At 46.4% G+C, this 14,940-nt stretch overlaps 1 protein-coding gene across 2 annotated transcripts in view; it reads right to left on the reverse strand.

Annotated features, from left to right (window-relative positions):
- Nucleotides 1-352: 352 nt before the first annotated feature.
- GRIK3 (glutamate ionotropic receptor kainate type subunit 3) overlaps nucleotides 353-14,940 on the reverse strand; it is a 303,000-nt gene continuing 288,412 nt past the window's right edge. For both annotated transcript variants that reach the window (XM_006134255.4, XM_075908606.1), the window contains exons 14-16: nucleotides 9,037-9,259; nucleotides 8,564-8,814; nucleotides 353-7,065 (exon numbers count right to left, since the gene is read on the reverse strand). In XM_006134255.4, coding sequence (XP_006134317.2) covers nucleotides 6,871-7,065; nucleotides 8,564-8,814; nucleotides 9,037-9,259 — 669 coding nt within the window. In that variant the 3' untranslated portion in view covers nucleotides 353-6,870. The remainder of the gene's footprint in view (nucleotides 7,066-8,563; nucleotides 8,815-9,036; nucleotides 9,260-14,940) is intronic.

Consider the following 14,940-nt stretch of genomic DNA (forward strand, 5'->3'; position numbering starts at 1 on the left):
TGGACTACAAAGGTAAGTCAGAAAAAGACATGTCTTTTTCCTCTTTTCTGTCAAGAGAGGCTTTTCCGAAATTTGGCGCATCTACATGCCTTGTAAGGTTTACAGGGATGGCAAAAGAACACATCCACTTTTTAAATTTTTTTTCCAAAAAAGCGGATGTGATCTTTGGGCGCGGCATTTTTTTTCTGGTATCCTGGAAAAGCGCTGCAATCTAGATGTAGCCTGTCTAGAAACAGAATCAACAGGGAAGGCAAAAGGATCTTAGTTGCTTTTAAGACTCATATTCCACCATCCAGATTCCACCTTTAATACAAACCTTTAAAACAAACAGGCGCAATTTTTTTCCTATAAATTGTTTTTTATTTAAAATTTAAAACCATATTACCTCATACAGCAAACTGTGCACTTTGATATATCACAGTGTCTTAAAAAGGAAAATAATCAGAATTTTTTTCTTTTTTTTTTTCCTGGAAATTTTATTTACATCAGCCTAGAATGATCAGCAAGTAACACAGTTACTATGAAACCAAAATTGTTACAAAATGTTTACAAAAAACTATATTCATAGAAATTCTGCATGTCCACAAAGGAAAATCCCCTGAATGTCACGGAGACCAGTTTTTTGTTTTTCTTTTTTTTTTGAGAAACATGTCAAAGAAAATTATAGACAGCAAAGGGCATTCTACAACAATGCTCAGAAATCTGTATCATCCAGGCAGACTGGCTTTAACTTGCAAGGCCCAGTCATAGCTTTCCAGAGCAAGGGAGCTGTGATTGAACCAAAAAACATGTTATGTATGGTTCAACCTGGTCTCCCACAGTAGATTGGCACATAACACATGGCTCCAACTTTGTGAGATCAGGAATGCTGCATAATGACTTCCTAGTGCTGTCATTCACATGCCAAAACTGTGCTGAAGTCTGCGAAAGGGAAAAATACTGGGGCTCTACCCTGGCAAGCAACCTCTACCATGGAAACATACTATAGCATTTCTGACCCAACCCCAGCACTGAGAGAACAATAACTATCTTGAAACATATCCCACCTTCCCCCTTTGCATATTCAATCTCTTGATGAATGGGTAGGCTGAGTGTTAGGTGCTGGAAATTTACATTTGAAATTAGCCAAAACAAAACAAACAAACAAATAAAATAAATAAATTACCCAATTTTTATCATACAAACAGTTTGGGAGTTTTTAGCCAGGGCAAAACCCTAAATCAACCCATCCTTGGATTACTTCATTGGTCTTAAAAGAGAGTCAGAAAGAGAAATCAAATATTGTAAGAGTGATAATGAACTAAACCAGCAGCATTTTATATCAACTTTTTTCCATACCTTCTCCCACCCCCAAAATGTGTGTTCTTGATTTCTATGCAGTGGACGTTAATTACTTTGTGACGTGTATTTAAGAAACATGTACAAGAATGTGTGGGTATGGGTGAAAATGATTTGCAAAGGATTTTTCGTTTGCATTAAATTTTCTACCCATCCCATTTCCTTTCAAATGTGTCTTTAGCGCCTACTTCACAACTTCCTCACAGTCGGAGAGGACACGGTGCAACGCCCAACGACACGATGCACCCCACCGATTAGTGGGGGCAAGGGCATCGATTCTTATCTCAGCTATACCAATGGTAAAGGCAGACAACCTTGAAAGCAACGCTACTCAGATTTCCACCAGTACAACAGAGATTAGAAAGGATATTGCCCCTTTCCTAAATTTTGGTTGAAATGACCACTTTAATGTCAGGGAACTCGCCTCCCCCTAAAATAAAGGTAACGGGCTGTCTCCTCAGCTGGTGTAAATTGGTGACATTCTTTGAAATCAAGAGCAAAACTGGTTTACACTGGCTGGGAATTTGACCCAGTATCTGTAGCTCAAAGAAGGGAATTGGGATTAATCAGTAACCATGAGGTGCAGCCAGGGCATTTGGAGGAGCCTGAAATTGCAAGCTGCTAAACCAAATGAGCAGAGCCGGGTTTCTACAGTTGCCATCCAGGCTCCACGGACTGCCTCTGGCCCTACCTAAGATCTCTTTGTGTTGGGGTGGGCCGAGGAGACAAGCAGACTTCTAACCTGCCTGTGCATCCTGTGGTTTTTGTGGATCATTGCCAGGTGGCACTAGAAAAATATGATGGCCTTCTGAGATTATATACATATTTAAAAAAACCTTTGTGTCTTGGATACTTTTACACTATATACTTTTTAGGCGTGTGTGCATGTCTGTCTCTCGCTATATAATGAGAGGAGAGCTGATGGGAGGATACGTTGTGGGATGATACAGACGTGGGTGGGTAGGACGGACCTCACCGGCGAGGAAACCTCCTTGGCACCTCGGCAGCCGAGCCTAGGAGAATCTGCTCTGGAGGCGGGGAACAGCGGGCGAGGAGATGAAGTCTGCAATGCTGCTGTGCGGGGTGGGGATTACAGGAGAGGTTCCACCTCCCCGTCCACTTTTCAACAATTAGAGATTAACTAACGTATATCTCTCTGCATCCCACACCACCCCTTTGCTATTTACACACGCCCCCTCGACCACAGGCACACAGGAAGGATTTTCAGGGCTTCTTGCGGTTCTGCTGTCCAGTCTGTTGCTAATCTGCACACTCATGTGTGTGGCTTCTGGCTATTGTTTCCTCATGCCACCAGGATTTCCAGCCCGGCGGAACAGTTGCTCTCTGCAGAATATGGACACTGCTTTCATACTCAGGATGTCAAACATTTAGAAGCATGAAATGGGGCTATTCTGTCCTGGCCAATTTCCCGTAATTGTGGAAATAGCAGCAAAAAGGCTAATCTACAGGGACTTTTCCTTGCTGGTAGCAAGGACTGGTAATTCCATAGGGTCTCCTGGAAATGTGGGACACCAGTGACAGAAACTCACTCATTGCAGTGATTGTGATAAGTAAAGGGGGTTGGTTAAGTTTACTTTTTTCTAAATAATCTCCTAAGGAGTGAAATGGCTGCTATTTAATACAACCTCTTGTTATTCATCACCTGCTCGAGCATTTCAAGGAGGGGGGGGGACATAGGGGAGCGCTGTTGTTTTTTGGTTTTTAATCCAGCAGGATTTCTGCTTTGCTTTTAACTTCCCCTTGATCCTGAAATCTATTTCTAAGATCTTGAAAAGCCCAGGAGAAAGTCTAAAAGGCGCCTGTCTTAACTGCCTCCAAAGGTGCAAAGAGATGGAGAAAGTAAACAATTAGAGCTGGGAGAGGGAGATACGTTTTCCACCCCACCTTCTGCTCTTGGTACCTTTCTTCATTTATTAGTGACAAAGGGGATGCTACTGTTGGGATCCAACCTCTTTAGATCAAAACTTGAATTAGAAGCCAGCCATGTTTTGAAAGTCAGAGGTCTAAATTCAGCGGGAGTGATGCTGGGAATCAAGGGCGCCATTTTGGGCGCTTATGCGGGGCAGCAGTGCGCTCCAGGATGCGACTAGCTTTTCATCCCGTTCCCTGGATTCTAAGGGAGTGAGGGGAAAGAGCTTGCACTCTGTGCATTCCTCTCACACCTGGCCAGTGAGCTCCTTTCATGCACAGAATGCGGGCACTTTCCCTTCACTCCCTTAGCGTCCGGGAAATGGGATGAAAAGCTAGCCACGTCCTGGAGCACACGGCTGCTGCCCCCGCCCCCGCCTCCCACACATGCCTGAAATGGCGCTCTTGCTGGGAATGATGATAGGTGTTGGTTAAGAGGTGGCCAGGGAAAAATGGCTACATCACCCTATCCTGTCACAGTGAAAGGGTGCTGCTTTCTGGGAGTCCGCAGCCAGAGAATTGCTCTCGGGATGGTGTTTCCTTCTCTGATGGAGGCTGGCATACAACCTGCACCTCACTTATGCCCCCCTTGGATCCTCTACTGCCTGGTTTGAGGGTCAAAGTGGGACTTAGATGGTGCATGGCAAAGCACAGGGGTGAATTTCACCCTTGGTCACTAAACTTGCAAGAATGTGACACGCACAGTAAATTTCACCTCCAGCTTTCCATAGCATTTAGGAAAAGAAAAGGTGAGAATAGTGGTGAGTTCTCTGCCGAATGGCTAATTTTGATCAGGGTCAGATGCAAGCAAACGTACACATGGATTTCAAGATAAAACATTGCCTTTTTCCTTGGAGGGAACAAACCAAACCACAGGATGTTCTCTGGTGAAAAACAGCCAGCATTCTCCCCGGAGCAAATGTGCTAATTCACCCTGAACTCCACCACCCTGACAACTAAACCTGAGAAAGAAAGAAAGAAAGAAAGAAAGAAAGAAAGAAAGAAAGAAAGAAAGAAAGAAAGAAAGAAAGAAAGAAAGAAAGAAAGAAAGAAAGAAAGAAAGAAAGAAAGCGCAAAAATTGTAATGTGCCTGAGACTGCAACTTCAAACAGATTTGTTCTTTTGAGGGTCAGGAAAAGTCTCTAAAAATGTCTCTAAATAAGAACATGAAAAATTGGATTAGTTTAGCAACTGACTCCTGCTGCAGCCACAAAACCTTCCTAAGTTCACACGATGTAGGGTGAGATTTACCCCGTGAAGAGACCAAGCACAAGGCATTACTTAAAGCCCTGCTAAAGCCCTCAAAATAGGACTTAAGTGGTGCATAAGCTTCGTGTTGTCCCTGTATGTGGGAGGGAACATTAGCCTTGAGGATTACCCTCTGCTCTGGAGGGAGAGAATGGAAGGTGCAGTGAGTTCCTGTGGCAGATCTCTAGCGAGGTGGCATTAAAAGAGGAGGCTGAGCACTGTTCTCCCCCACCCTAAATCCTCCCCATAATCAGGCAGCGTCAAATCCCGGAACTCGTATTTTCAGCACATTCATCACAACGTTTTGGAAAAGTCTCTCTGCCCGGTCCTGCCTATCCTTGGGTCTGCAAAGGGCCAGGAAGGAAATACGCCAGTGAGATGTCACATTGAACGCTGCTAGGAGCTGCTCAGAGGGGCTGGGGGGGCAGAAAGAAAAAAAAACCCCTTAAGCACTCAGCCCACACGTCTTTGGTAATTCTGACTGAATGCATCTGTGGGACCAGTCTTATGGGACAAGCTCCCCCTCTCCTCCTCCCCCGGGTTGCTGCTAAAGATCCAAAGTGCTTTTCACAGAGAATGTTTGAAAGGGAAGTTTCTTGTAAGTTTGGTGGCTTTTTTTTTTTTTTTTGGAAGAGTCGAATGACAATGTGGTTGTGTGGTCGGATAGCGAGTGCGTTGGGAGAGCAACAGTGAGTGCCACAGTCTGGCTCCTCTAGGGGGCTGTTTGACCCACGATCTCCTTTGCAACTCAGGGATGTCCCACAAAACCTCCGAATTAAACACTAAGTTAAACCAAACAAGCAACCCGGCCCACCCTGCCTGTCAGGAATATGAAGCAGATGCAGCTGTAACTCACCACCATCAAACTTGAGGGAGTTAGTAACATTTGGTGTGTCTGCATTGCAATGTAAGCCCAGGGTTTGAACTCAGATTCAAGCCTAAACCCAGTGTTTGTCTACATACAAGCCACATTAACCCAGGTCTTTGACCAGGACCTCAGGAAGGGTCCAAGCCTGAATCAAGGTGGGACTCAGGGGTCCACAGTTGCTTTGTAGTATAGATGCAGCCTCACTGGACATGCATTCTGGGAGTCTGCCAGCCATATCCCACAGTTCCATGGGCTGGCTTTCTTTGTCCTCTGGTCAGTTGAGTTTTCCCACACTGCACCACAAACAAATGGCTAGAATGGTTGCATTGTAGGGGCCAGGGATACAGGGGGCTGCTAAGAAGTTTGGGATATGGGGGGTTGGACTCGATCCCACATAATGCTTGTAGATACTGCAGCCCCAGACTGGAACTCAAAGTGCAAGAATTCCTAACTGGGGGTAACAAACAAGTGTAGACACTCAAGCCCTAGGTGAACAAACCCAGGGTCTGCTAACTCGAGTTCTACTAAACCTGGGCTTACACTGCTGGCGTAGACCAACCCATTAGCTTCCCAGAAGCAGCTCCCTCACTTTCCTTTCTTGTTAATGCTGAAGTCTAAACATTTGTCTAGAGAACATGGCCTTCCTACAGGCTGGGAAGGAGCTGGTTGTAAATAAGATCTCAATCCCACTTGGGCAGTACAGGGGGAACCGGCACCCGGGGATTTTGTTTTTTGTTTCCAGATGGCAGCCGTTTTTGGCACACTACCTACATCCCCTGCCCTGTGTCTGGGAGCACGTTGAAGATCGCTCACCCCTTCTCAGCTAGTTGTCTGACTCCGCTGGATTTCCACACCCCTTTTCACAGCACACGTCCACGTGGACTTCCCGCTCTCGACGACAAGAAGCCAGCACAGCATTGAGGTAAGAGGTCATGGTGGACTGCTTCAAGAGAAGGCACGAGCCTTGACAATCATTTTATTTATTTATATTTTTCTCCCTTCCCGGTCATTCTCTTCTAAATGTGCTGCGTACGCCAGTTTGGAATAGATGCACATGTGGCCTGTCGTTCACTCCACAGCTGTAATATACTCACAAAATGTTTCTTTTTTTTTATTGCCATGCTAAAGGAAGCCTGGGGTTTCGGGGAAGGCGGGGGAGGGGGTTCCTTATCATCCACTAAGAGTCAGTCCAGCTTGATTCTCGCTTGCCTCCATGTGTGTTCAATATGTAAACATCAGACTCCTGGATGTGTAGTGGGTGTGGACTCCATGAGGCTTAAAGGATCTAAGCCTTTAAAAAAAATGAAACCAGGTTACAGTCCATGCTTTCAAGTTCCCGTTTCTGTTCAGGCGACTGATGGAGTTGTGGACAAGGCCTTGTTCTTGAAACTGAACCAAACCAGGATATTTATCCCTTCCTCCCTAGCAGAGAGAGCATCCAACCCCGTCTCCAGCAATTCCCTCCCTCGACCCCACCCCCTGATTTCCTATGGAAACACAGGTGTCAGCCCAGTGTTGCACGTCATGTTATCCTTCCCTGGTAGCCGTCTGTCGTTGAACGTGTGCATGTTGATCACGGCGTCCGTCTTCACCATGAGGGGTGGCTGGGCTTTGTGTTTCACCCTCCGCTGGCAGGTGAGCGACAGTCGGATCTCGTCGGCCATGGCACTGCAGAAGGAGCGCTGCAGAAGTGTGGAGGCAAAGGGTTTTGTAACCAGCCACACAGAGGGGTAGCATGCAAACAATCATGAGGAGGGGTCTGGAACACATGACAGAGGCTGAGGGATCTGGGCTTGTTTAGTCTACAGAAGAGAAGAGTGTGGGGTGGGGGGGTTGAGAGCAGCCTTCAACTATCTGAAGGGGGGTTCCAAAGAGGATGGAGAGAGGCTGTTCTCAGTAGTGACGGATGGCAGAACAAGGGGTAATGGTCTCAAGTTGCAGTGGGGAAGGTCTAGGTTGGATATTAGGAAAAACTATTTTACTAGGAGGATGGTGAAGCACTGGGCTGGGTTCCCTAGGGAAGGGGTGGAATCTCCATCGTGAGGTTTTTAAGTCCCGGCTGACAAAGCCCTGGCTGGGATGATTGAGATGGGGTTGGTCCTGCTTTGAGCAGAGGTTTGGACTTGATGACCTCCTGAGGTCTCTTCCTAACCTAGGATTCTATAATTCTATGCTTCTTATGCCCCATTCTGCACAGGGCTGCTGAGGCCCCTATGCACACGAGTGAGCTTTTCCTGTCAATGTATTGAGACTGGCTACCAATGAAATGTAAATTCCTGCAAGGAAGTGCAGAGGCTTCCCCTGATGCCAGGGAGTCCGAATGCCGTGGTCCTCATGCACACGCTGTGGCATGCTGAGTATCACACGACGGCTGCAGACTGACCTAGGCTGGCGGGTTTTCTGGGTTTGGCTTATGTCGAATCACTTCAGTCTCGGATCACAGACGTTATACACCTGCTCGGTTTGGATGCTACGCGGAACCTCGCTGTATACATAGCACCAGGCAAAAATGTACAAGAGGCATAAATGCTCCTTCATCAAGAGCATACGGGCACCACGAAAGAAGATTCCATTGAAAAATAGTGCATGAAGGGTTAATAAAGGAGGGCTAGTGCGTGGAATATTATGCCGGGACCGTCTTTTGTCCAGCCCATTGCCTTAGCATGGCAGGACAATGTTTAGTGCCTCCTTTCAAGCGCTCAAAGTTGCAGCTCACCAAGCACATTTGGTGACCGGGTGTCATGTTTCCCTGGGAGATGCATATCGCATCAGATATAGAGGAGCTCCCTGCAAGTCACTGGCCTTCTTGCTTCTCCCATCCCCATGCATTTTCCACCCTCAGCATCTGGCCATGCCTTGCCTAAGACGGGGATAGACCCTCATCTCCTTCCTGGAGGCAACATCCAAATGGAGGACTTGGTTAGGACATCCACGTCACACTGTAAATCCTACCCCAGGGCATTATTTTATCCCTGCTCTGGGCTGCCAGGACTCTTCCCCAGCTGGCGAGGCTGAGAAGTGCTCAGGGCTCTGACATGCCCAGCATCTTCCTGACCATGCTTCAGGTGGTCTCTCTGAACTGGGCGCACCCCAGGAGACCCCTGCGAGAGGCCACCCTGGGACCCCGGCGAGGCTCGAGAGCCTGCAGGGACAGGGATGGGAGACCGGCCGTGCCGATACCTGCTCACGCTCTGCTGTTTTGCGCAGCTTGTAGATGAACTCGACCATGGCCACGAAGACCGAAAGCACCAAGCCCGCCGCTAGGACAATGAAAATCCCGCCGATGTTTTGGATCCCCAGAGCGCTGGCCTCCTTGCTCTCCTCCTCAGGGCAGCCATTCCCTCGCCACCATTTCTCTTTCATAATGTGCAGCTTGTCTTCCTCTTGGAGTTGGAGAATGGCAATGGTGATCTTATCCCGGTACGGCGACCCTGCGGGGGGAAGGAAGGGGATGCAGTTACACACGCAGGGAGGAAGGACAAAAGCCGCTGAGTGTAGGCAGCGTGTCTGTTTAAGCAGGGCTGTGCAGATACTCCTGAGGGTTTTATTCAGAAATACATGGCTGGGAGTTATTAGCTCAATGCCAGCTGCTGTGTTTATACCAACCAGCCCTGCTCCAGGCTGTGTAGGCAAATTGCACCATTGTCACTTACCCATGGGAGTTCCGATCCCGTAGCCTTTGGAATCAATCAGCCCTCCAATCTGGGTCAAGTTGCAGTTCCTTTGTGTGATATATTCAATAGTGGTTGACTCCATTAGCAGGGCATATTCTGCAGTAAGGGCTCGCTGGATTCCTTCCTCGTTATTTTTAACGAGTGCTGATGGCTTGCTGCTCATGAACGCCCACATCTTTTCAAAAGTGGAAATTTTGGATTTCTGAAAGGACAACAAGTCCCCCCCCCCCCCACGGAAATGAATTAGTCTTTTTTTTCTTTGCTACTAAACAGTGTCTGGAAATTTGCAAATTGTAGCAATGATACCAATAAAGTTAAAGCCATAGAAGAGAGAGAAAAAATGTACAAGAATGTGAATGGCAGATTTGTGAAAGCCTGTTGGTTAATGTCTGCATCCTTCTAGTTAAAGGAAAACCAGAGTAACGTTGAGGTTGTCTGACACACCAGATGTAATCGCAACTGTTACTAATGACAGTGATGCTTTGCACTTAATTAATGATTGCACAATAACTGGACAGCCTCAGATGAAAAACCATGTTGATAACCTCATGAGACCCTCTTTTACTAAATGGATAAACTGAGACACAGAGAAGCTAAGTAGTTTTCCTTTGTCCTATCAGTATTATGGCCGATAATCAAGCCACAGGAATTCCCCACATTATTTACTGTTTGTATTGAGGTATTACCACCCGGGTCCCAGTCACAGACCAGGCTCCGTTGTGCTAGATGCTGTACCAAACACACAACAAGCAGATCATCTCCTGCCCCAAAGAGCTTTCAGCCTCCTAAGTATAAAAATATATGTCTACATTTCCACCCTACACAATCACACCTGCCTTTGAGGCTTTGCAGAAGTAGCTATTAGGATAGGCTCCCAATATGTCTGTTACATTATTCCAAACCATAATAACAACCTGAATTTTGTTTTTCCCTTTATTTTTCCGCCCAAAGACAGAGAAAAGAGATTGCTTCAGAAAATATGTTTTACTCTCTCCGAGCACCACAGGCAATCCATGTCCCTTCTGAGGTATGTGTAACTGTCAAACACACTTTACATATCTACATAAACAGATGCACAGAAGCAGTAGAGAAACATCTACTGTATTTTGCCATAGCTAAGAAATAGGGCCTTTTTTTTTTTTTTTTGCTATTGGCAGATATTCCACTCGGATGAGAGCGACACATTTTTTTGGACTGGTATAGGATGTGAACCCTTGTCTTCATTTGCTCATTTGAAAATCTGTCAGGATGGAAAGAAGTTATTTTGTTTTCTTCCTAACACAACCCTTTGGGCTTCAGATCACCTTTTGAAGTATCTTTAACACAAGCTGTAATAAACATTCACTAAGTATCTGCATTGGTTTAGGAAGGTCCCACAGAAACAGATGCACATAAAGATCCTCTTAAAACAGGTTAATTTTCCTTTCAAGGCCTGGTACTCTGTGGAAGGAGTAAATTGCAGCCACAAATGTGTATTCAAAAGGCAGCCATGTCTTCCATGAAAGATTCTTCCTTTTGGAAGGAAGAGGGAGAAAAATTATTCTCCTTAACATCTGACAATAGGACAGGAAACAATGGGATTAAATTGCAGCAAAGGGAGGTTTAGGTTGGACATTAGGAAAAACTTTCTGTCAGAGTGGTTAAGCACTGGAATAAATTGACTAGGGAAACTGTGGAATCTCCATTGCCGGAGATTTTTAAGAAGAGGCTAGACAAACGTCTGTCAGGGATGGTGTATATGATGCTTGGTCCTGCCATGAGGACAGAGGACTGGACTTGATGATCTCACAAGGTGCCTTCCAGTTCAAGTACGCTATGGGTGTGTCTAGACTACAGGGTTTTTTCGAATAAAGTGGACTTTCATCGAAAAAACTTCCCCAGCATCTAGACTGCTGCCGCGTTCTTTCGAAAGTAAATTGAAAGAACGCAGCCGTTTTTTCGACTGAGGAAAACCTCGTTTTACGAGGAATGATGCCTTTTTTCTAAACTGCTCGAAAAAAGGAGCTATGTCATGCAAACTGTGCTTTTTCGAAAGAGAGCATCCAGACTGTCTGGGTGCTCTCTTTCGAAAAAGCGACTTGCTTTTTCGAAAGTACCGGTTGTAGTCTAGATGCTCTTTTTTGAAAGAGGCTTTTTCGAAAGTATCTTTTGAAAAAGCCTCTTTCGAAAGAGGCTTGCAGGCTAGACGTAGCCAATGATTCTATCATGATACCTCACTCAGGCTATGTCTCGACTACGTAGAATTTAAAAATAAATAAATGGAGATACACCTATCTCCTAGAGCTGGAAGGGACCTTGAATGGTCATGGAGTCCAGTCCCCTGCCTCCACAGCAGGAACAAGTACCATCTCTGACAGATTTGCCCCAGATCTCTAAACAGTCTCCCCCCAATACTGAACTCACAACCCTGGGTTTAAGAGGCTAATGCTCAAAGGACTGAGCTATCCTTCCACCTGTGAGAATTTTCATATCATCTTCCAATCTCAGTTTTAAAAGAGGATTTTTTGAAAGTGAAAGTAGTCTGGACACATTTATTTTTTCAGGAAAAAAATCGTTCTTCCTCAAAAAAGGAGGTTTACATGGTTTTTTCGAAAAAGGGGTTTTTCCTTGAAAAAAACACGTCCAGACTACTTTCACATTCGAAAGATTCTCTTTCAAAAGTGTGAACGGAAGAATTCTCAAGGAATTTGCATATCCTCTTTCGAAAAAAACCATAGTTTAGACATGCCCTCAGAGACTTAGAGCTTACCCATATGTATGCCTAGTGAAGGCCCCAATTAATGAAATGCATCAAGAGCCAAATGCAGCAGTAAAAGAAATAGAAATATATTACACGGCAAAGCCACGTGGGCAGGCCCTGCTCTTCAGAACACGAAAGGTACTGGGATGAGTGGAACTGAAGGAGGTCAGGTTTCAGGATTGGATTTAGTCCGGCAGGGCTCCACGCGGCTCCTAAATACAAGCTGAACCTGGTTGCTACCAAATTAACTAGAGTCCTAGCATGGAACACTGGCCTGTTTGCATGTGCGAAACAGAGCTATCGCCTACACCTCTGGACCAAAGGGGATTATTCCCTCTTTGGGAATGGATCACGGAGGACGGTAGCTCTTTTAATAATGGAAGGGATGGGAGGAAACTCTCCAAAGTGAGAGGCCTTTTGAAGAGGCCTGCGAAGCGGCAGTGGTTGCTCAGTCTTGTCATTTATTTTTTCCGTGACACACAGTTGGCGAATCTCTCGTCCCAATCTCCCTTCTCCATATGTTTGCACAAGATAGCGGCATGCCTCATGAAGGCAGATACCATCAACCGAGCAAGAAGCAGCGGATTTGGAGAACACATCACGGGCTTGGTCTGTTTCTTTGATGCAATTTACCGTGTGTTGTGGGGGATGGGGATGGAGGGTGTCAAAAAATTCTGTCTTCACAGTGGATGTGACAGGAATATAAATCTGACAAGCACACAGAGCAAGAAACAAGTCCAAAGCCCTGCTTAGTCACATCGAGCTTTTTTTGCACTTCTGGCTCCTTATTGCTTGCTTGGGATGTCCTAGTACTCTAGGACTGAGCAGAAAAAGTTCTGCTCGCTGTGCCTGAGCATCCTCTCATTGTCCATGTCATTGAAATTCTTCCATTGATTAGGCCAGTCCTCTATTCGTAAGACAGCAGATGTGAAGCTCAGGAAGAGAAGGGCTGGAGGGAAGGCAGGGGCAATACATTCAGAAGAGCAAGGCTGGTCCCTGTGGCCTTGCCCCGTAAGATATTTCCATTGCTGCAGCATTTGGCAAGATGGCTGTTAATTAGTGCCTTCCCTAGGCATACAATGGGCAATCTCCTATATGCCCGAGTGAGGTCTCATCATTCTTGGAAGAGATGGCTGCCTTTTCAATTCACACTTGTGGCTACAATGCACACCATCCATAGATACCTGGCCAGGAAAATGAAGATTAAGCAGCCAACACTTTTAAGAGGATGAGTGTGTACCCCAAAGCCAAGTCCCTCCAATCTTAGATTATACTATGGGCCCCGTTGCCATAGTAGCTGAGCAGTCTTTAAGAAGATGAGAATGGCCGTACTGAGTCAGACCAATGGTCTATGCAGCCCAGTATCCTGTCTTCCAACAGTAGCCAATACCAGATGCCCCGGAGGAAAGGAACACAACAGGTAATCCTCACATGATCCCTCCCCTGTCACCCACCTCCAGAGAAACAGAGGCTAGGGACACCATTTCCAGCCCATCCTGGCTAATAGCCATTGATGGACCTAACCTCCATGAATCTATCTAGCTCCTTTTTGAACCCTGTTAAAGTCCTAGCCTTCACCACATCCTCTGGCAAGGAGTTCCACAGGTTGACTGTGTGCCGAGTGAAGAAAACTGTGTTTGATGTGTTCATCCTCACAGCACTCCTGTGAGGAAAGGAAATACCTGCCAGTATTTTATGGGTAGGGAGCTGAGGTGGAGAAAGTCAAAGTGAAAGAGTAGTGATAGAAATGTAGCCGTGTTAGTCTGGTGTAGCTGAAACAAAATACAGGACTATGTAGCACTTTAAAGACTAACAAGATGGTTTATTAAATGATGAGCTTTCGTGGGCCAGACCACTTCCTCAGATCAAAAAATGATCTGAGGAAGTGGGTCTGGCCCACAAAAGCTCATCATCTAATAAACCATCTTGTTAGTCTTTAAAGTGAAAGAGGGTTTCTAAGGCAGAGAACTGAACAGTGGAACCCCTCAATACAGGCGAACTAGGCGGTTGCCTAGGGCTCCAAGATAAACGATCACTGAGGGCTTTGGAGGTGGGGGCACTGATTGCACGTTTCGCCTAGGGCGCCAGTTGCCAGCAGCTCGTTTAGGGCCGCTCCTGGAACCGAACACTTGTCTCCCACCTCCCAGGCTAGTACCCTGACCCCTGACCCTTATGTCCTATCCTATTGCAGTAATTTTCACCCAGAACCTCAACTGATGTAGCTCACCACAGCATCCTGTGGCGATATGGCAGTTTACACCAGTTGAGTTTGGACCCATGCCTTGACGTAGATACAGAGCATCTACTGGACCTGAAAAAAACAGCAGGAAAGGTAGGCCACTGAAGATTATTAAATAAATCTGTACATTCCGCTGCATAATTGAAATGAATAACACACTTTTCTTCCCAGTAAAGACTTGTTTAACACTTAATATAGTTCACGTCAGAGACCTTTGTGTTCACTAACACTCCCTTTCTCTCTCTCTTTCTGCACTGCTCCCTGGGTGTTGACACGGAGCTCTTTAACAACATCCGTGTTCTCCCAGTTTAAAGCAGAGAGTGGGCAAAAAATCAATAGGCAGCATGTAGGGACATTAATAGGACTCGAATGAGGCAGAGTAGCTCTTCAGGCAACTTAAATTCCATGCGACAAGTCTCTCTTCTGCAGAAAATTCACTTTTCTTCTATCTCTGCCTTAAATAAAGCTCTCTGACTGAATGAAAAAAAAAACCTGAATGGTCATTTGAAATGCCAAAGCAGCCCCTGCTTCCCACACCTTGGTGAGCCCTGGTCAGACCCCTCACGTGATCTCATTTGGTGTGGAGGGAAACATATGCTGAGTAGCAGAACATCTGGCTCTTCCCTCAGCATCGTGAAGTGTGAACCTGGGTCAATGGCAAATGCTCCCTTCTTTTTAGGTCACCGTGACGGGGTGGGACGCCTCTGCCCCGCCGAGGCGAACCCACCCCGCACTGAGCCAGCTGTGGTGCTTGCGCTATTTAGCGCAGCCGGGAAGAGGCGGCGGGTTTGTGCGGTTTGCATGGCCGCCGCCGGGCAGCGCTCTGCCGGGTGCAGGAGCAGCCCCGGCATCCGGCGCAGTGACGTTGGAGCAGAGACGTCAGGGGCGGGCTAAAGAGGAGGAG

The sequence above is a fragment of the Pelodiscus sinensis genome, chromosome 25 (assembly GCF_049634645.1).
Source record: "Pelodiscus sinensis isolate JC-2024 chromosome 25, ASM4963464v1, whole genome shotgun sequence".
Taxonomy (NCBI): Eukaryota; Metazoa; Chordata; order Testudines; family Trionychidae; genus Pelodiscus; species Pelodiscus sinensis.